At 50.0% G+C, this 21,606-nt stretch overlaps 1 protein-coding gene across 1 annotated transcript in view; it reads left to right on the forward strand.

The window, feature by feature from the left end:
* The window catches only part of LOC146860809 (sperm-specific sodium:proton exchanger-like), a 5,538,638-nt gene that overhangs the window by 2,888,305 nt on the left and 2,628,727 nt on the right, over positions 1-21,606 (forward strand). Inside the window, exon 14 of the mRNA XM_085646172.1 lies at positions 649-768. Within this exon, the coding sequence (XP_085502298.1) occupies positions 649-768 (120 nt within the window). The remainder of the gene's footprint in view (positions 1-648; positions 769-21,606) is intronic.

Genomic DNA, 21,606 nt, shown 5'->3' on the forward strand with positions numbered 1-21,606 from the left:
GTCAGATTTAACACCTGTCTTCTAATCCTTTACATGTCCAACTAGTTGTGTTCTTCTAACTCCAGCCCCTCTGTGTTTCATTTGGCCACTGGTGATCCAACAAACAGATTGCATTGCACACCATGAAGTATACAGCTGCTCCTGCCTATGAATACAGCATGTAAACATGTCATTGAAGTATTCGTATGCATGCGTGAGAGTGTGTCTAGGAATGTTTAACCCACTCTGTGAGGATCGGACCGGTCCTGTTATTGTTGGTAAACCCTGGCAAAGTAAGGCAAATTCCATCTCTGTGAGGAACATTACATATTAGGGATCGTGGGTGTATATCTGAATGGAAGGTACCTGTGTGTGCATATCTGAAACCAGGTGTTTTTATGTGTGTCTTGCTCGATATCTGTTGTATTTAAATGTGTAGACTTTTCTCTGAGGATACTTGCATGCTCTGTACAAAGACTAGGTCTATTTGCTTTGTTAACTTCTCTTTAATTACTAGTGCATTTATCTGAAATTAAAATACCGTTATTGAACCACTGAGCCATGTTATAACAAAGCCTTTTTAGATTAAATACAATCGTAAATGTGCACACAATTGGATTAGCCTTTTTATGCAATTTCATCTTGACATAACGGATGTTTATATTTTAGGTTCATGAATATCCATGAAGTAAAAAAATGCTGGGAAACTAAAGGTATCTTTGTGTTTCTTCGAAAGAAAATACAAACCCTAGTGTACCGTGTAAAGGAGGACGTAATAAGACCATCACCGTAAGTCAGTTCAAAATATGACATACAGTACATGTACGCCATGCCCACTAAGGATTATTTTCTTCATGACGTCGGTCATACTAATGTTGTACACTACGTCAAACGGCTGCCCAGCAGCTGCATTATACTGCTTCGAATGATTGGCTTTAATGTGGCACCCTTGGATTAATGGATGGTTGGATACCGGTTATATAGTGGGCATTGGCCAAAAGTAGGCGTTTTTCAAACAATGTTTTCGATGTTGTTTTGAAGTAGGAAAGCTTACTTAATTTATTAATTAAATACGCAATGCTCTCCACTACAGGAAAGTCTAAAAAGTCTAAGTAGATCTTTGTTAAATGACCTCATGATTCTCTCTTTCCGGTGTATTAGCATTTGTATGTAACAGATACTCAAGGGCTTAACAACAAATACACCAAAGCAAAAACGAACAAATATCTGATGCTGTATTTCACTTTTAACTAATAGAGACGCCATACCTTCACAAAGATAGTATTGTCATCCGACTCCTGCCACCGCGCTGACTGTAGTGCTCGGAGGTACCTGAATATGCTCTGGAGTTTGCTACCTTTCATCTCGCATACACAGTTCCTTCCTAGCATCTACCCTCTTATTCACTATGGTACCCACTACCGCAGATGTAATGTCTGACGAAGGACAGAATTCTCTTTCACCTGCATAGCTAGTAAAATATGTACCTTCTCTGACATAATTTACCTGGCCTTCGTATTATGATTTTATTATAATTTGAAGGTACATTTTCTTACTTCGCTGTATTAGGTGTTGGCCAATAAAAGTGGGAAAGTCAAGCTAGATGCCTTTGTGCAGCCCGACCGTGGCTATTTCAACAAAATCACCATCTATCTTGTTCCCATTCAGCTGCATCCAATTTTCCAGCTCCTTCATGAAATCTTAAAGTTATCAAACTAGGTGGGGTGGGGGGGTTGGAACAAACCATTCAGCCCTGCTGCCAGTTGTGTATTTACTATGCAGTACTGACACAACAACCCCCACCTCAGTACACATATGAGTTGAGGGAGGTCCTGTTATGACAAGGGATGAAGAGATGTTTTGGTGCTTCCTCCACAAAAACAAATATCTGGTGTATGTTGCAAAGGTCTTTGTGGAACAGTAGTTGAATACTCAGCTGAAAATTATTCAAACCATGATAAAAAGGTCCTATTTACGTTTTAAAACACATTTATGCAGAAAAAAGACGTGATCTACCTTATTGATCGATAGAAAAGTCCAGAAGTGTTACAATAACTAACTGGCCACTATTCAATCTGGGACGAGGTTGTTCATTTGGTCCTCGCCCAATGTTCTTCCTGATAAAGATCCAGAAGAATTAGAAGAACTACCCAGACCCTCTTCACCACTTGACGAGGCCTTCATATGGTCCTGCCTAGTGCTCATCCCATTTTCTACTGCCCCCAATAATCTCATCCTCCTTGTGCTGCAACCTCTTCAGCCCTTGGTAACATATCTTCTTCTTCAGCCACCCTAAGTTACCAATCCTGCTTTCTTGCAACCCTGATAAAATTAAGCACGATTTAAAGGTTGGCAGTGATAGGACATTTAGAAAAAAATAGGGGCTGTTCCATTTGCCTAACTTTGCCTACCCTCACACCTTTTAAAGGTAAATTTGCTGATGACAGAGTCATCATGAGCTCTCACATAGAGAACGTGGTTGGACAAATGTGCGCCTTTTGAGAATGGTGTCAAATTGGCTGTTAAAGTTAGAGTGGCCGGTCTGAAATCAATTCTGTCACCACCATGTTCTGGCAAAACTCAGTTAACCATGGTGATCTTGCAAACATGTCTAATTAAATGTCTTTGAACTGTTGGAGCATTACATATTAGGGAGAACAGGACTCATATCCTCCTTAGTCATGACAGCTCGAACATGCCGGAGAGACTTGGGCCCAGATTCTTGTAGCTGTCATGGAACGCAGCGCAGCAAACAAAAATGGTGCGTTGCATGACAGGGAGAGAGAGCAGGATTTTGCCATATTCACAAAGATATGGCTCTCTCCTCCCCTCTCCCTATGTCGATGCTGATTTCAGCTGCCGAGCGCCACGCACACACTTTAGTGCCATAGCTCGAGGGGGCAGGGGAAGTGAGTCTAGCATAGGTTTTGTACAGTAAGGGTATCCTTCCTATACTAAATACTAAGCTTAGACAAGTGCAGCACAGTACAGCACACATGCAAAGTAGGAAAAGCATTGAGAAATGAAAACATTTTTACATTTAACTTCTGCTTTTCAGCAGCGTTAATCTTTGGCGTATACCCTTTCTACTGAGAATAGGGTCTAGCCTCAAAAACCATGGTTGGTAGCATGGATACGCCCATGTACCATCCATGCAATGCCCCCTTGACTCAAAGTAATGCAAAGCAACGTTTCACACTGCTTTGCGTCGCTTTAGCATGCAAACCAACGCAAATACTGATTTGTGTTCGTTCGAGAATCCCAAAAAAGGTTTAGCATCACAAAAGTAACGCTAAACCTATGCTAAATATTTGAGAATCTGGGCCTTAGTGCAATCGCTGTCATCCACTCGTTTTTACCAAAACCACTCCCTCCATGCCAGCGGCAGTTACCCAGGGAAGGAAAGCATATCTGCATTAGGAAAGAAGTTAAAATTGGATGGACCATCATCCACTAGCGTGATAGAGATGTTTGCTCAGTTGTACAGGAAGACTGATGGCATGCATGTAGTGGTCCAAATGAAGCCTGAAGTTATGTGACTCGGTGTTGTGTAATATCTGGTATCCCCTCGAGATCTGGTATCCCCTGCTCTTCGGCATCCTCCGGACGCCCTGCCTATTGGGCAGCTCGGACGAGCCCCCACCAGCCCCGCCCACCCCAGGAGAGAGGAACCTCGGCTCCAGCAGGCAGAAGGAGCTGCGCGCCAAGCAGAGCTACTGATTGAAATGCACGCATTGCAGTTAGGTGATTCTTAAACAGCCATTGAATCCCTTGCGTCTTGGAGACAGGAGAGAAAATTATTCATGGTTCTGAAATTAGCTCATATTACAATTCTTTTTTGGGCCATTTCCACCTGCTGGCTAAACAATGATGTTCCCAGATGCAGAGTTCTTTTAGGAAGCACGATTAAAAAGTGATTTACAGTAAAATCTTTATTGAAATGTTATTCAAGTTTACGTACGCTAATATGTCTGTGTTATGTGAGCATATATTTCTGTGTCTGAGAAAAATCATGTATGCCTTTGTGCCACTTTCATCGTGAGCTGTGGAGGGCACACATGTTTGTATATCTACTTACTTTAGTTCAAGCACATAGCTGGCAAGGTTTCAGATTGCTATGTGTGACATTTTCATAATTTTAACTTAATTATGAGTGACAATTCAATGACTATGAGGGACACTTTCTCGCGCGCAAAATTAATCAATGAAAACATGAAAAACATGTAAATATCAGAGATTACTCCCATTTGAGCAGCGAGAACCTCTACGGGCCCCTGTCAGACATTAAATTATGACACCCAGTGAGAATACCCGACTATCACAATTTCAGGGATAGAAGCATAGTGATGCACGCAAAAATGCACAGGTTAAGTAACAGTCACAAAGAAGAATTTACATACAACAAGAAGGAATTATAAACTTGTATAGTATGAGAAACAGTACCAGAGTGATTATCATAGTCGTACACAATATTCACAGTTGTATAAAAGGTCAATTTGTATGCCAGCTTTTGTTTGGAATGTTGAGTGGAAGCTATTATGCAAAGGATCTATGGCCTGTCACCCTAAATGCATTACAATTAAACACTTCGACTCATTCACTGTGCCTGTGTTCACTTACATTCTTACTCAAACTCGAAGTTTTTGTGCCCTTTAAATAATTTTTACCTAATTTAGGAAAAATTCTATTCTGACGCTAGTCTAAGAAGTCCACTTTTTGCTCCGATTGAGTTTCCATCGTTTTGTAAGCGATTAAAAATATTGCACAATAGTAGTGTCAACTCAATTATTACATTCAGCCCACTTAACAAAAGTAGTTTTGCGGGCGGCGTGGTCTAACTGGCGATTCAGTCGGACGCGCGCTAGAGGAGCTCCGGCAGGCCGCCGCGCACTATCGCTATTCTAGCGGAGCTGGGGGACCCCTGACGCTCGAATCGGGGATGCACTGAGTACGGCTGGTGCGCGACATCCCTTGGCGGGAAGAGGACGGCGTGGGAGCGGCGGCAGCGGTGGACTGGTGCGGGACCTCGGCCCTCCGGTTGATGCGCCCGCCATTTTGTGCTGTTTAGAGGCCTCCGGATTGGCAGCGGCCCCTGTGTCCTGCGATGACGCCTGGCGCTGTCCGCCTCCAGAGGTGAGGGAGGCATTGCAGGAGCACTCACCCGGTCAGTGGGGGTGTGGACAGTGGACCTGGGCCACGGATGCGGCCGGACAGGCGGCGTGCCTGCCGTCGGCCTGGGACCGCCATTTCCTGCGATTGGATCGGCGAGGTGCGTCAGGCCCCGGGACTTCGCTAGCTGGCTCTCCCGGTCCGGGGGGGCCTTCATATGCCCTGACGGTTGGTGGTGGTTGAGGGGCACTGGCGAGGGGCCGCGGCTGGGCTTTCCGTGGCTACTTACCCCCCCTCCCTGTGGAATCCGGGGGGACATCCCCCAGGAGCGGACGGTCCTGCGCCAGAGGGTGCGGTGCTCTTCTGTGAAGGAGCCTGTCAGGACTGCCTCCATCTACCTTGTGCCTGTGGCGGTGTCTGTGGTGGCCTGTGTGGAGGGCAGCGGGGACGGCGGTGTCCCGGGAGCTGGTTGAGGCGGCGGCCGTCGTGGTGCCTGCGTGGGACCCCTGGCACTGTGAGTAAAGCGGTTGGGGCGCGCATCCACAAGACCGGACCAGCCTATCTCAACAATCGGCTCTCCTTCTATGTACCCAACAGGAAACTCCGCTCTGCTGACCATGCCCTGGCCACGGTCCCGCGCATCCGGAGAACAACTTCCGGAGACAGATCCTTCTCCCATCGCACCGCCAGGACCTGGAACACCCTCCCCCTCTACCTGCGACAAACCGAAGACCTGCTGACCTTCAGGAGACAACTCAAGACCTGGCTCTTCGACCAATAGCAGCAGCACCCCCCCCCAGAGCCTTGAAACCCTCACGGGTATGTAGTGTACTTTACAAATTAATTGATTGATTGATTGATTGATCCCTGACCCCTTGCTGTGGGCCCTGTGGGGGTATTGGGGGTGGGTGTTCCCCCTGTTCGACGCAGCGCTTCAGACTTCTGTGGGGCCCAGCTTGCATCGTGCCTCTCATGAACGCGGGGCGGGGGATGCCCCTGGGAGTGCCTCTGCCCGCCATCTTTAAGGCAGTAAACTGAGACAGCAGGATAGTCTGGGCCCGCGTGGATCCTCCTTGGGCCGCACCGCCGCCATATCTGCCACGCTAGGGCGGCGGCAGGTCTCGTGGGTCACCCAGCAGCCCAGCGACGACGCCTGTTGCCCGACACTTGATGAAGTGGTGGGGCCCGGACGGCGGCGGTTGGTAGAGCGGACTGGCCGTGGCTGCCGCTCGCCGTGCTTTGGGTGGCTGAGGGGCCGGGAGGTGCGTGATGATCTCCAGCGCAAGGAGGCAGCAGAAGCAGACAGGGAGCTGCTCTTGAGTTTGGAGATCCCGGTGAGACCTTGCTTTTAGTGCCCCATTTCTGTGCAGTGGGGGGGCCCTGTGCTGGGGGAGCCTGGAACCCAGACTGCCCTGGTGCGAGACTCTGGTGGAGACTTTCTTTGATGTCGCTCATCCCCCGCTGTGCTGTCCTCACAGGTCACTTGACGCCAGTGTGCTCTGCTCGCCAGGCCTGTTCCTACTGCTGGCTGGCACCTGGCCTTGCCGTTGGGGGGGCGCTTACTTGCCGGTGGGGGGGAGTCTGATCCTTCTACTGTATATTGTCGTCAGCCGGGTCGACCCCTTTGCTGGACTGCTCCTGCCCATTGATCTGTGAACTCTCCCCATTGACGGCTTACTACTGCCACTTTGTCTGCTGCTGGTGGTGTTGCGCTGTGGCGCCTGTGGCGTCATGGGTCTGGCCTGAACCTGGTCTGATAACTCTCGCTCTGTGGGGGACTGACAGGGGCTCCTGGTCCTTTGAGTTACTACATTTTTCAGAGCTGTGGAGGCGAATTGAATGTTAAGACCCCCTATTCGGCGTTGTCTGGGCTTGTTGGGCTGGCGGTGGGGCTGAACACCTTTCACGGAGTCTGTGGTGAGGAAGGGGGCCTTCTGTGGGGCCGGTGATTTGGGGTGGTGGCGGAGGGACCTCCGTTATAGGATAGGTCTTGCCGCCGGCTGTTCCACTGTGCCGCCACTATGACGCGCACTAATAGAGTCAAAGATGCCCCGGTGCCAGCCCCTAAGGACATCTCGGTGGCGGATTGTGGGGCAATATGGGCTCGTCTGCACCCGCTGAGGGACAGGCATCGGGGGAGACTCGCTTACGGTGACGCAGGCCTTTATGTCCTCCTTCATGGCTGAACTGAAATCGGAGATTGGCTCCCTGCGTACTGAAGTGCACTCCTGTGTCAGGGAGCTCCGGAAAGAGGTTGCGGATCTTGGAGGACGGGTCGATGGGTTGGAGAAGACGATGGATGCCCGGACGGAAGACCAGGAGCAGCTTTGGCAGCGTCTGGCTGTACTGGAAGAGTAACGCATTGATTTGCAGCTGAAGCAGGAGGATTTGGAGAATCGAAGTCGCCGGAATAGCCTCCGCATCCAGGGGATCCCCTTGGGTGCGGAAGGGAAAGACTTCATGACATATGTGTCGCAGCTGCTGCATGAAGTGTGGGGCGATGAGGACGCTTCTCCCCCGGCCCTGGATCGGGCTCACCGGGTCCCTGGGCCTGCGAACAGTTCGGGCCTTATTCCTGATATACTAACCAGGGTTCATTTTTTTACAGAGAAGGAAGCTATTCTACGGGCGGCGCGGGCCAAGCAGGAGCTCACGTATGAGGGGCATCGGATTCAGATTTTCCAGGATCTGGCCCCAACCACCCTTAGGCGCCGCCGTACCTTCAAACCAGTGACTGATAAGTTGCGAAGCTTGAATATCACCTACCAGTGGGGTCATCCCTTTGCACTTATATTTACCTGGGAATCTAGGCGAAGGGTGATTCGATCCTACAGGGATGCGGCGCAGCTGCTTCGACTCCATGCCTCACGGCCCGCCAGCCCCGCTCGTCCTCCATCCTCTGCAAGGGTTCCTGCTGAGCCAGCCTGGTGGACCGTGCGCCGGCGCAGGCGCTCCCCTCCTCTCAACGAACAAGACTCCCTGCAGGCTAAACAGGACATTATAGAACACATCAAATCTTTAGAGGGCGACAAATGTGACTCTGGTCCAGAGTCTCCCCTACCGTGATTAACGGTCGGAGTGGCTTTCGTGGCTCCTGGAGCTATTCTCGATGATCACTGCTCCTTCTGGCCTAGTGCTTCCTAGATGGGCTTGGTCTATGGGGGAGGAGAGGGGGTCTTGCAACTCCCCAGCTCCTCATCTTATTTTCTCCTTTAGTGTGCGGGGTGGCTAATGCCGGGGCCTTCTCCTTGTTCGACCTTGAGACCGGTGGACGGCGTACCCCCCTTTGTTCCTGGGAGAGTGACTTCTCTAGGCTTGTCCGAACCCTAGGGTGTAGGCTGGCTGGTGATTGGAACAGAGAAATGTGGCCCGGTTGGCTGACATTGGAATTATCTCCTCTCACTTTCTGCTCTCTTACTTTTCTATATCTCTTCTTCTTCTTTTTAGCATGTGCTAGGCATGGCGGGCGGTTACTTACGCCGCCGCAACGCGCACTTGGTGTTGGAGTCGGCGCGTCTCTGTGTTCCCTCCCTACCCCCCAGAAGCGCTTTCTTCGGTGGCATGATGGACTAACTTGAAATTTGATTTCCCCATGACTGTTCTTTGCCCATTAAAGATACTACCCCTTAATGTTAAGGGCCTTAATTCCCCCAACAAGCGGCAGCAGGTGTGGCGCTATTTGCGACAGCAGAGCCCGGACATTCTTTTTTTGCAAGAAACCCACCTGCTGCGTATAGATACTCCCCGTATGGCGCATCCAAGCTATCCCCTCCAGTTCTGGGCCTCGGCGGATACCAAAACAGCTGGGGTGGCTATTCTCTGTAGACCTGGAATCAGGCAGGGGCACTCTAAGGCTTATTGCAGTCCGGATGGACGCTTCATAAGGGTGGGGGTGCGGGTGGGGGGACGCCCACTCACGCTGTGCAATGTTTATGCACTAAACCAGATGCAAGATTCTTACCTCCGAGCACTGATGCGGGAACATGTGCCACATGGCGAGGCCTCCTTAATTTTGGGGGGAGATTTTAACCTCGTATGGGACCCTGCGATGGACCGTAGCGAGGCTCCCTCCAATGGGATGGGAGCCATGTCTTCCGTGCTACGAAAACAGATAACGGATCTTGGATTGCTGGATGTATGGCAATATCATTCTCCGGAGGTGCGGGATTACTCGTACTACTCCCATGTTCACCGTTCGTACTCGCATATTGATTATTTATTCATCTCCCATGATGCCGTGCGGGACACGGTGGAGGCATCTATGTCCAACATATCGATATCCGACCACGCCCATGTAGAGCTTCTGCTGCAGGACCCGGCCACTTCTCTCATCCGCTCTCGACGGTGGCGACTGCCGTTGCACATCCCGCGCGATCCGGCCGATGTGGAGAGCATACGGTCTGCCATTGACTCCTACTTTGTAAGCAATGATCTTCCTGAAACTCCTTTCCCAGTGGTGTGGGATGCATTAAGGCTACTATCCGCGGCCACATCACGTCCTCAGCGATTGCACTTGCCCGGGAGGCACGCCGCCTGGAGGACAACCTTTCCAAGGACATAAAGGTGCTAGAACGCCAAGATCAGGGTCATTACTCGGTCGCGACTCGGCAACGACTTGCTAACCTTCTGGGCCAACTCCGCACACTACGCACTAATAAGGCGGAGCAGTCCCTGCTAACCCTAAAGCAACGGTATTTTGAGGGGGGAGATAAAGTGGGTAGGGTACTGGTGCAGCGCCTGCGGGCTCGTGCGGCGAAGGCCCACATAGTGAATATTCAAACACCGGATGGGGTCTAGGCTACTACGAAACAAGCTAAATGTGAGGCCTTCAGGGCATATTACGCTGCCCTCTACGGGGCGGACAACCCCTCGCCCGCCGACATAGATGATTTCCTAGCTCAATGCCCCTGGACGCCAATTCACCCGCAACATGCCCAACAGCTGGAAGACCTGCTCACGACAGAGGAATTGCGGGCGGCGCTGAAGGATCTGCCTCTCGGGAAGACGCCGGGGCCAGATGGCTTGCCATTGGCTTTTTATCGTATGTGTCTGCTGCAGCTCGAGCAGCATCTCTTGCGGCTGTATAATTCCTTCTCGGGTGCGGAGGGGCCGTCGTCCTCTATGGGTATGGCGGAGATAGCTCTTATCCCTAAACCGGGCAAGGACCCCACGCTGTGTGCGTCTTTCCGCCCTATAGCTTTGCTGAATACGGATCTTAAAATATACACCAAAATGCTCGCTAGACGCTTGGATCCCCACATGCCCGGGCTTGTGGAACTGGATCAAGTTGGCTTCATCCGCAGCAGGCACGGGCCGTATAATGTGCGTCGAATCGCGCACCTAGTGGGGAAAGCCCAGCACTGGAAAATACCAGCCTGTCTTCTCTCGCTGGACGCGGAGAAGGCGTTCGATCGAGTGGATTGGGGCTTCCTTCGAGCGGTACTCCAGAAGATCGGACTGGGTGAGAATATGATCTCTATGATCATGGCACCTTATCTTTCCCCGCAAGCTCGGGTTCGAGTCAATTGGCAGCTTACAGATCCCTTCTCAATCTCTAGAGGTACATGACAGGGTTGTCCCTTGTCACCTCTGCTGTTTGCCCTGGTGGTAGAGCCCTTAGCGGAGATGATTAGGCAGCACCCTGACATACATGGGATCTCCCTTGGGGGCCGGCAAAACAAGGTGGCACTCTTCGCGGATGATCTTATCCTTACTGTGTCGCGCTCGCACACGTCTCTTCCAACGCTCCAGACCCTACTGCAGTCTTTTGAGCACGTCTCGGGCCTCAAAATAAACAATGGCAAATCCTGGGCTCTGAATCTCACGATTCCGCTAGAAGAAGTGCCGGTCCTGAAAACGCTTGCTCCCTACCAATGGGGCACGGAGCATATTCGATATCTTGGCCTCCAACTGACCCCCACCTTAGACACGTGGACCCAGGTAAACTGGCGGGAGTGCCAGAGGACTGTTCTGGAAGATATGTGGGGGTGGAAAAACCTCACGGTCTCTTGGTTGGGTAGGCTTAATGCCGTAAAAATGTCAATACTTCCTAAAATCTTATATTTATTTCAATGCCTCCCCACCCCCATACCGCAGCGTCAAATTAAGGGCCTCCAACACGATATCATCCACCTTATCTGGGGCAGCCGCAAGCCGCGATTCTCCCGCAGGACTCTCATGTCGCCGCGCGACAGAGGGGGTCTTGAGTACCCTAACCTCTTGGACTATTATTGGGCCTCGCACCTTCGCTTTGTGTCGGAATGGATAGCCTTCGAGAGCGAGAAGGAGTGGTTTCATATGGATAGGACGGTAACTGGGTGTTCCATTTGGGACCTTGCCTGGCATTCTCGCACGGGGCGCTCGCGGAGCGCAGTCCCTACCAAAACAGTATTGGATATATGGGACGCAATTGCAGTACGTAAGGGCTTAACAACATTTCCCTCCCCTCATACACCTATCTCGGGCAACCCAGCCTTCCCACCGGCCCTTCACTCGCCAGCCTTTTCTGATTGGTTACAAGGGGGATGTAGGGTGATTGGTGATCTGTACGAGGGGGGAATACTTAAAACGTTTGCCCGGTGTCAGGAGGACTTTGGTCTCCCGGTGACTGCGGGTTTACAGTATGCACAGCTGCGGCACTGGGTGTCCTCCCCAGAAATGCACAGGGCCGCTACCCGTCCATTCACCCTGTTTGAACAGCTGGCCGGTTCCTTTGATGAGTCAAAGGGCCTGATCTCTTGCACATATCAGATTTTACAACATCCCCTGGTCCTATCTCCGCATCTTTACCAGCGCCATTGGCAGGCACTCTCCCCCACGGAAATCACCTCAGCGCAGTGGCGTCGTCTCTGGCGGGATATCTCTGGGGTTTATCGCAGTGTTCCGCAGAAGGAAAACACTTATAAAATCATGACGCAATGGTATTATATGCCTACTCGCCTGCACAAAATGTTCCCCAAAGTGTCCTCATTGTGTTGGAGATGCCTGAAGGCTCCTGGAGATTTCATGCACATCTGGTGGGCGTGCCCGGTCCTGACCCTATTCTGGAAGGAAGTACTTAGCCACATCAAGGGGGTGCTGGGGTTTCCACTGCCTGAATCCGCCACAGTAGCTCTCTAGGGCCTTAAGCCTGTCAGTCTGAAAGCCCTTACCCGCAGCGATTGGACTATAGCACTCCATATGCTAGGGGCAGCCAGACAGACTATAGCATTGTACTGGAAAAAAATGGACACTCCCCCAATAGCGGCTTGGTACATGCGTTTATGACATGTGCTAATTATGGAATTGCTTACAGCGAGATTACAATCACGTGACACACGCTTCACTGATGTCTGGCGGCCCCTAGTCCAGTACCTTTGTAAAACAGAGCATGCACGTTACTTACCCTCCAAGATTAGAGCGCTACACCTTTTTGACGATGCCCTCCTACCGTCAGATCCCAGTAGACTCCTCGTATGAACAGATCAGTCATCAGGGACGCCCCCTATGATTAGCCCCAAAGCAAGCACGTCTAATGATATGCGCTGTTGCGTACACATTCTCGTCCGTCTGCCTGGTCACTACGGCTGCTGTCCTGCTCTTCTCTTCTTTCCCTTCTTTCTGTCTGGCTTTCTTCTACCTAGTTTCCTCTATTAGCTTTTAATAGGCCCCTTGCCCGTGTTTTTGTTGTTTTTGCGTTGCAAAGGTCCCCGACGCTACATATAACACCCCTACCTCGTCATGTGTTTTGATACAAGGCCGGCCCCACAGGGGTTGTAGGCGACATGCTGTGTTTAAATTGTTTTATACTGCTTCCATAGAATCCTCCTGAGGAGCTTTGACTGAAACGCGGCCGGCCCGAACTGGGTTGTAGGCTTAACGCTGTGTCATTGGGGACCTTGGTTAAGAAAAAGGAAAATAAAAAGACAACTTAAAAAAAAAGTAGTTTTGCGCAACACAAGTGATACATGTGAAATAGACAAGAACGAACTCACAGCTCATACAGCTTAGCAGCTTGTAGGAGGCTTCTCTATTACAGAGAGAAGATAATTGGAGGAGGAAATGCTGCCTGCACGACCAAAGCTGGGAGAAGTGGCTCTGATTTACATGCACTCACACGAAGCAGACATTTTTTGCTGCAACAGGCAGGCGCGTTATGCAAACGGAACTTGTAACATATTAAAGATTGTGGCCGCCATCGAATAATACTTTGCTTTTCTTTTGGGTGCCAGGGTCGGACAGACTTATAGAGCAGTACGGCAGCGCCAGAAGGGCATTGGTGCACATGCTTTTTGCCAGTGGTGGAAATGGATGCTATGTTGTTTTTGCACTGGTTTAAATTTATCACAATACAGCCCTCGACAACCTAAACAAGAACCCTCCCCTTGGTTAAATGTCAATCTTACGTGTAATAGTGACATCATTCATAGTTCCTTCAGACGTGTTTGTTGGGGTAAATAAAATAATAAACATGTAGGAACTAAGGATCCCTAGCCTAGTTCCCATATTTACACTCTCGCGTCTCACCTCCCCTCGACTGATGCTTGCTGGAGTTTGTCATTACTCTTTTCTATAATTTAGTGTCATTTATTAGAGCTTTGGGGAATGGGTGGGAATACTCAATTTGTGTAAAGGTAATGTGGATTTAAGTGCCAGACTGGAGCCCAGGACACTTGTGGAATGGTGAAAGCTGCTGTCCGCATTCAAGGTAATACAATATTTAGTTAAATGTGAAATGTAAACTGAACTGTCCCTGACATTGATTACCTTAGGGCACAGCTTTCCAAACTTTTCATGTTGGTGACACAATTTTTGGAGATGCATCATTTTGGGACACAGTAAGGCAGTGTAGCGAGCGAGCGTAGCGAGCGAACCCGAACCACCTAAGGGGGGTTCCGAAGAAAATGTTGAAATAAAAGTGGGCAAATGGTGAATTTTCAAGAAAATTTGTGAAAGCAGGAAGGTTACTAAAGCAATTGTGAATCTGTTCTAACAAAGACAGTGACTGGCAAAACTGGGTGTAAGGTTAGGTTTGTGCCTGAAGCAAGAATATAATCATGCACACATTGACACATGCCCCAGTGATTTACGACACAAAAAGGGCTGGTTCACGCACTGCCAACCCTTTCAACCATGCACAAAGTCCACCTGCTGCCGAGCGAGCGTAGCGAACGAGCCCAAACCACCCAAGGGGGATTCTGTCTCCCTCTGTCTACCTCTGCCTGTCTCCCTCTGTCTCCCTCTCTCTGTCTCCCTCTCTCTCTGTCTCCCTCTGTCTGTCTCCCTCTCCTTCCCTCTGTCTCCCCCTGACTCCCTCCCTCTTTCTCCCTCTTCCTCCCTCTCTCTGCCTCCCTCTCTCTGCCTCCCTCTCTCTCTGTCTCCCTCCCTCTCCCTCCCTCTGTCACCCTCTGTCTCCCTCTCTCTTTCTCCCTCGGTCTCCCTCTCCGTCTCCCTCCATGTCTCTCTGCCTCTCTGTCTCTGTCTGTCTCAGTCTCTGCCTCTATCTGTCTGTCCCTGTCTCTGCCTCTGTCTGTCTGTCCCTGTCTGTCCCTGTCTCCCTCCCTCTGTCTCCCTCCCTGTCTCTCTGTCTGTCTCTGCCTCTATCTGTCTGCCCCTGTCCCTGTCTCTACCTCTATCTGTCTCTGTCTGTGTCTGTCTCTGTCTCTATCTCTGGCTGTCTCTGTCTCCCTCCCTCTCTATGTATCCCTCCCTCTTTATATCTCTCTCTCTCTTTCTGTCTCTGTCTCCTATCTCACTCGCTCTGTCTCCCTCTCTCTCTCCCTGTCTCCCTCTCTGTCTCCCTCCCTCTCTCTGTCTGCCTCTGTCTCCCTCCCTCTCTCTCTGTCTCCCACGGTTTGCCTCTCTCTCCGTCTCCCTCCCTCTGTCTGTCTTCCTCCCTCTGTCTCCCTCCCTCCCTCTGTCTGTCTCCCTCCCTCTGTCACCCTCCTCCCTCTGTCTATCGCCCTCTGTCTCCCTCTCTGTCTCCCTCTGTCTCCCTCCCTCTCTCTCCCTTCCGCTGTCTGTCTCCCTCTCTCTCTCTCTCTCTGTCTCCCTCTCTCTGTCTCCCTCCCTCTCTCTCTTTCTCCCTCTGTCTCCCTCCCTCCCCCTCCCTCTGTCTGTCTCCGTCTGTCACCCTCTTGTCTGTCACCCTCCATCTGTCTCCCTCTATCCGTCTCCCTCCCTCTGTCTCCATCCCTCTGTTGCCTTCCTCCCCCTGTCTGTCTCCCTCCCTCTGTCTGTCTCCCTCTGCCTGTCGCCCTCTGTCTCCCTCTGTCTGTCCCTCTGTCTCCTTGCCTCTGTCTTCGTCCCTCTGTCTCCCTCTCTCTGTCTCCCTCTGTCTCTGTCTCCCTCTGTCTCTGTCTCCCTCTCTCTCTCCCTCTGTCTCCCTCTGTCTGTCTCCCTCGCTCTCTGTCTCCCTCTCTCTCTGTCTCCTTCTCCCTCTGTCTCCCTCTATCTGTCTCCCTCCCTCTGTCTACCCCGGACTCCCTTCCTCTGTCTGTCTCCCCCTGTCTCTCTCTCTCTCCCACGGTTTCCCTCTCTCTCTGTCACTCTCCCTCTGTCTGTCTCTCTCTGTCTGTCTCTCTCTGTCTGTCTCCCTCCCTGTCTCCCTCCCTCTGTCGTCCTCCTCCCTCTGTCTGTTGCCCTCTGTCTGTTGCCCTCTGTCTTCCTCTCTGTCTCCCTCTGTCTCCCTCCCTCTCTCCCTCCCTCTCTCCCTCTGTCACCCTCGTCCCTCTGTCTGTCACCCTCTTGTCTGTCTCCCTCCATCTGTCTCCCTCTATCTGTCTCCTTCTGTCTGTCTCCATCCCTCTGTCTGTCTCCATCCCTCTGTCTGTCTCCCTCCCTCTGTCTGTCTCCCGCTGCCTCCCTCTGTCTGTCCCTCTGTCTCCTTCCCTCTGTCTCCGTCCCTCTGTCTCCCTCTCTCTGTCTCCCTCTGTCTCTGTCTCCCTCTCTCTCTGTCTCCCTCTCTCTCTGTCTCCCTCTGTCTCTGTCTCCCTCTCTCTCCCTCTGTCTCCCTCTGTCTGTCTCCCTCTCTCTATGTCTCCCTCTCTCTCTGTCTCCCTCTCTCTCTGTCTCCCTTTCTCTCTGTCTCCTTCTCCCTCTGTCTCCCTCTATCTGTCTCCCTCTCTCTGTCTCCCTCTTCCTCCCTCTGTCTACCCCGGACTCCCTTCCTCTGTCTCCCTCCCTCTGTCTCTCTCTCTCCCACGGTTTCCCTCTCTCTCTATCTCTCTCCCTTTGTCTGTCTCTCTCTGTCTGTCTCCCTCCCTGTCTCCCTCCCTCTGTCTGTCTCCCTCCCTCTCTCACCCTCCTCCCTCTCTCTGTCTCCCTCTCTCTCTGTCTCCTTCTCCCTCTGTCTCCCTCTATCTGTCTCCCTCTCTCTGTCTCCCTCTTCCTCCCTCCGTCTACCTCGGACTCCCTTCCTCTGTCTCCCTCCCTCTGTCTCTCTCTCTCTCCCACGGTTTCCCTCTCTCTCTGTCTCTCTCCCTTTGTCTGTCTCTCCATTTCTGTCTCCCTCTGTCTCCATCCCTCTGTCTCCCTCTCTCCCTCCCTCTCTCCCTCCCTCTGTCGCCCTCCTCCCTCTGTCTGTCTCCCTCTGTCTGTCACCCTCTGTCTCCCTCTCTGTCTCCCTCTGTCTCCCTCCCTCTCTCTCCCTCCCTCTGTCTGTCTGTCTGTCGCCCTCTCTCTCTCTCTCTCTCTCTCTGTCTCCCTCTCTCTGTCTCCCTCCCTCTCTCTCTCTCACCGTCTCCCTCCCTCTCTCTCCCTCTCTCTCCCACCCTCACCCTCTGTCTGTCACCCTCTGTCACCTCACCCCAGCTTCCTGGGCACACTCACTTCGCAGGTCTTTCAAAGACTATTTACTTGTAAATGAGGCTTTGTTGTGAATCACCCGGTCCCCATAGAGCAGAATGTCTCTGAGTCTGCGCTGCTGCGGCGGTGTTTGCTGACACTCTTTCAAAGGAATGCCTCTTAATTAGCTGCAGTTATGTGCTAAATGGCCGTTAATACCGGTGTCATCCCGCGACATGCCCACCATTTGCAGGCGACACAGTACTGTGTCGGGGACACAGTTTGGAAAGCTCTGCCTTAGGGGCTACACTGAACCACTGTCCCTGCTGCACAGTTAGTTGTTGTGCGGGCTCGGCTGCTGCTGCGTCACTGCTCTCAGTCAGAACAGTCATCCAACCTGAAGGAAAGAGGGCTGAGCATAAAACAGTGAGCACCTCGAACTCCTCAGGCCAGTGTTGCCAGCTTGCCCGCTTGTGACCCGCCTTTACGTGTCCCCTCGTGGCTGCACAGTCTTTGGATAAATCCTTACAGTCACTCTCATGACGTTGGGTCACGTGAATCAGAATGTTGGGACCAGGTAAAATATATCCAGAGCAGAGCGCAGCTGAGTCTGTCCCCAAGCCGCGAGCAGCACGAACCAGCACTGCCAGCTTTGCTCAGACAGACACTGCGAATTACTATATTGCAGTGCTCCTGCTTGACACGGAGGAAGCGCTATAATACGTGATGATTATTTTTAATGTGGTGATGCGGGGACTTGCCTTCAAATGCGTTAGGATCACACGTGATGCGTGGCACTTGGCAGGGCTGCAAACACCTGCCTTTGCTTGTTTCTGTAAGCTTCGGTGCGTGTGCTTTGTCTTTCTTGTCACGTTTCTGTGTGTTGCATGTGTGCGTGTTTGTGGGTGCAATTGTGAGTGCATGCATTATGTGGATGTGCATGTGTTTGGGCACATGTATTCTTTTGTTTTGTTTGTGTGAGTATATGTGTGTGTGCCCTTATCTTCCACAGCAGTTCTCCGTGCTCATGTTTGTGTTTGCATCTATGTGGGCATGCAATGTGAGTGCGTGTGTGATTGCATGTATGCCTCATGTACAGACTTGATTGCTGCACTGTATCTTTCAAAGTTAAGATATAAGATACTAAATTAGATCCTGAACTTCCAAGTTCTGGTAAATAATAGCAAATACAACAGTCTAAACGGTATGAGTCTTATTTAAAGTTTTGAAATGGATGGAGACATGCAGGTTCCTGCTCTCCTGAAAATGTGCAGTTCAGCACAAAACCAAATGAGGTGCATATTAAATCTATCATATGGAAATGATTTAGATGATTAGTGTGAAAAGAGTCGAAAAAGAGAGCTTCCTTTTTTTATCAAGTATGTTAGTGGCTCTAGGTGTTGTGCTCACAGAGTTTCTTGAGAGGTGATTGGCTTTTAGCCATGAACTTGTAATGAGGGCCTTTCTAGCCGGCTAGCAAAGATAAACTCATTTGTCCCGATTTTCACTCTCTGGGGTCGATTCCGATCCGGGTCGGACAGCCCTCCAAGAGCTGTCCGTAGCCTTACCTTGTGACCGACTCGTCCCGGGAGCCGGTCCGTCCGGGCGATGAAGTACGATGCGCATAACTGACACAATTCCGTCCGACACATAGGCGGCGATTCCAGCAGCATTTCCCAATCTGAAAGAAACACGTTAGTTAGATTCCTCACCTTAGAATATCCCCAGGCGTCAGACTGGATCCGGAAGATTTTTCGTCAGCAATACCCCTTGCGCGTCGCTAGGCGTCGTCTGCGGCTCCGCGTCCGTCGTCGGCGTCGTGCGCCGGAATGACGTCGTCGGAGTACTTAGACGCCGCCCTCGCGCGCTGACGTCAGTTCTTCTTTTTTCCGCGCCAGTAAGCGCAGATCCGGGAGAGCTACCCCTTTAGTCAATTTTTGGCTAACTTTTTTGACTCTTTTTGGTCAATTCTCGACTCTGGTGCCGGTAGGATTGTGGTAAATAAAATTCCTTTACCTGGACTTAATTTGATACAGAAACATAATAAAATAGCTCAGTAAAATGAGAGGCAGAATCCGTGGTATTAGAGGTTCGGAATGGGCTTTATTCCAATGATCGATTATAATCGGTTGCTCCAAGTTCCATCACCACGGGGGTTCAGGAAGTGAAGTACATACATTATTGACATGAAATGACTTTTATAGTACATACATTACAATGAAGCGAATGCAGTAGGCGTAACAATTGATAAGGAAAATGACGATTTATCTGCGTAACCAAAAATGGGTGTAATAAGGAGTAAAAAGGAACATAATTGGTTATGATGTCACATATAGGTGGATCTATAAGATAATACTTGGCATAGATGCGCGCGCAGCAGTATGACGTGTGATTGACGTGCAACTAGGGGGTGAAGGGGACTTGACATTTAGCTCTACATGTGGAGACAAAAAGTCTGGGGGGTCAAGTCAACCTAATCCCAAATCATATCTAACATCCTATGTTTAAAGAACTATGTTATCCACGAAAGAAGGACTCTCGGACAGAATCTATTCTATACTGACTGTGCGTGCGTGTACAAGCGTCTAAGTGTCTACACTAAATGCGAGGGCAGGAATCTTCCATAGTAACAGGACTATGAATTACTTGCATAAAGACAGAGAAGCCGGGCCTTTTGCTCGGTAGCTGGAAGAATGTTTACTTAAACTATTAGGCAGGAATGCATCGGCTGAGGGGGAAGCAGATAATTCGAAGGTGAAATACAGTTCTTGGCAGAGAATAGGCTGATGTCAGGCTTCGTGAGCCGCGCAGAGAATGAGACAAAGTTCATGGTCACAGATGCAGGCTCAGACTGGAGCTTTCAGAGGCAGAAGGCAAGAAGAGTTTGATGACAGAATCAGGGCCTACTTGCCTGGACTGCAAAATGGAGTAACTGAGCCATATAAAGCCGGTGGCCTTTCGTACTTAGGAATGGAATATCCGGCCTATTCATGGCGGATCTGACAGAGGACATGTTGACGGTGGACGCACATGTATTTACGTCTTCATAACTGGAACTGGAGGGAACATACATGTACTTGTAACATGCACATAGAACCGTTGGGGTCCAAGATAGGGGACATAACTGACCAGAAAAATCCATATTTCCACATTCCCTCCTTGTCCCCTACTTGCCCGTCAAGAGATATCAATCTTCATTAATCCATTGATCTGTTCATATAGCATCATTTGTTCTTCTTTCTTCTTCCGTGACGAATGGAATCTTGGTGGTGGAATACACGATGTGGCACACAGACCACAGATCGCTGGTCCACATTGTAGACATAGACAGCAACTGAATAGTATGAGAAGGCCAATACCTAGGAAGGATGGAACTCTCCATCCCCAGGCTGATATCACACTCCAAAACCAACTGGACCAAGTCCAAGTGCCTGGGTTCTGGTGTATCTGGTTTACAATCTTATGAAGGCGAGTTATGGCTTTATATACTGATGGCGAATTTTCTGGTATGAACACGCAGCAGCTTGATCCGATGACCCTACAAGCTCCGCCCCTATCAGCCAGGATGACGTCAAGGACAAGACGATTTTGAAGCACAACAATCCGCATAGCAGATTGCTCTTCTGTTAAATTGCCTAGGGCGGAAATAGTTTCATTCACTACTGCTTCAAGGGTTCTAGTTAATCTACATATCAGCTTACTATTAGTAACAGTACCTATGTAGGGAAAGATGCCTTTATTGAAATCTGTGTATTTTTCCCATGCTGTTTCAGTGTAATCGACAATTGGGAGATCTCTCCGCTCTCTGTTGTGTACTAAATGAATATTTCTGTAATAATCAGGAGGAGCTAGGAAAACAGGTGGCAAAAGGAATGCAATGTAGCAGGTACCATCCCAATCTAGAGGTAGACGCATATATGCAGTCTGACCACATATAAAGTAGGAGTGGCGATAAGCTCTAAATGAAGATTCGCCTTGATCACTGAATTCTACTATAGTAGTGCATTTACTATGGCCCATATGTATGGAACCAACCTTTCTTACACACAATTCACCCTTCGCTGGGAATACTGACATGGTGGGTAAGACTAGTTCAACTTCGGATACGACATTTAGAATCATGAGATTAGGTGTAAAATTACCTAATCCATATACTTCATTTTCTAGATCAGTTCCTATTCTTTTGGGGCGACCCTCCTTGTCAGGGTAGCAGACCTTGAGTAAAACTAGGTTCAGGTTTCCCCACACCCACTGATCTTGGTAAACTGCCGTGTCTGAGTCTATGGAATTGATTAAACTAAACCATGCTCCACAGGAGCCATTATGTGTAAATGGGTGTGGAAAGAATGGCAGGACTCCTTCATAATTCTGATAGGGAGGGAGCCGACCACACACCCAACAATTGGTGGCATTACTAGTCTGATGGGAATGATGTAACATACTAATGAAAGTGTTATTGCGCAGCGCAAGTCTATAAGACAATTCATGCGGAGGTAAGTCACTAAAAGAATGTTCTGCGGTAACATTGTAAACGTTTCTGGCAATAGGGTAATATATGTGCAACAATATACTTGCAGTAATTATTAAAAGACTCAAGAAAAACAAAATTAATAATGTCACTATGCAATGGCTACGCAGTGATTTACAATACGCCTGTCGTTTCAACATTTTCCGCGACTGTCCATGATTCAGGTCTAGAGGATACATGTCAGAGACAAATTCAACCGCTTCACCTTGGAGAGGACTTAAACAATC

The sequence above is a fragment of the Triturus cristatus genome, chromosome 3_1 (assembly GCF_964204655.1).
Source record: "Triturus cristatus chromosome 3_1, aTriCri1.1, whole genome shotgun sequence".
Taxonomy (NCBI): Eukaryota; Metazoa; Chordata; class Amphibia; order Caudata; family Salamandridae; genus Triturus; species Triturus cristatus.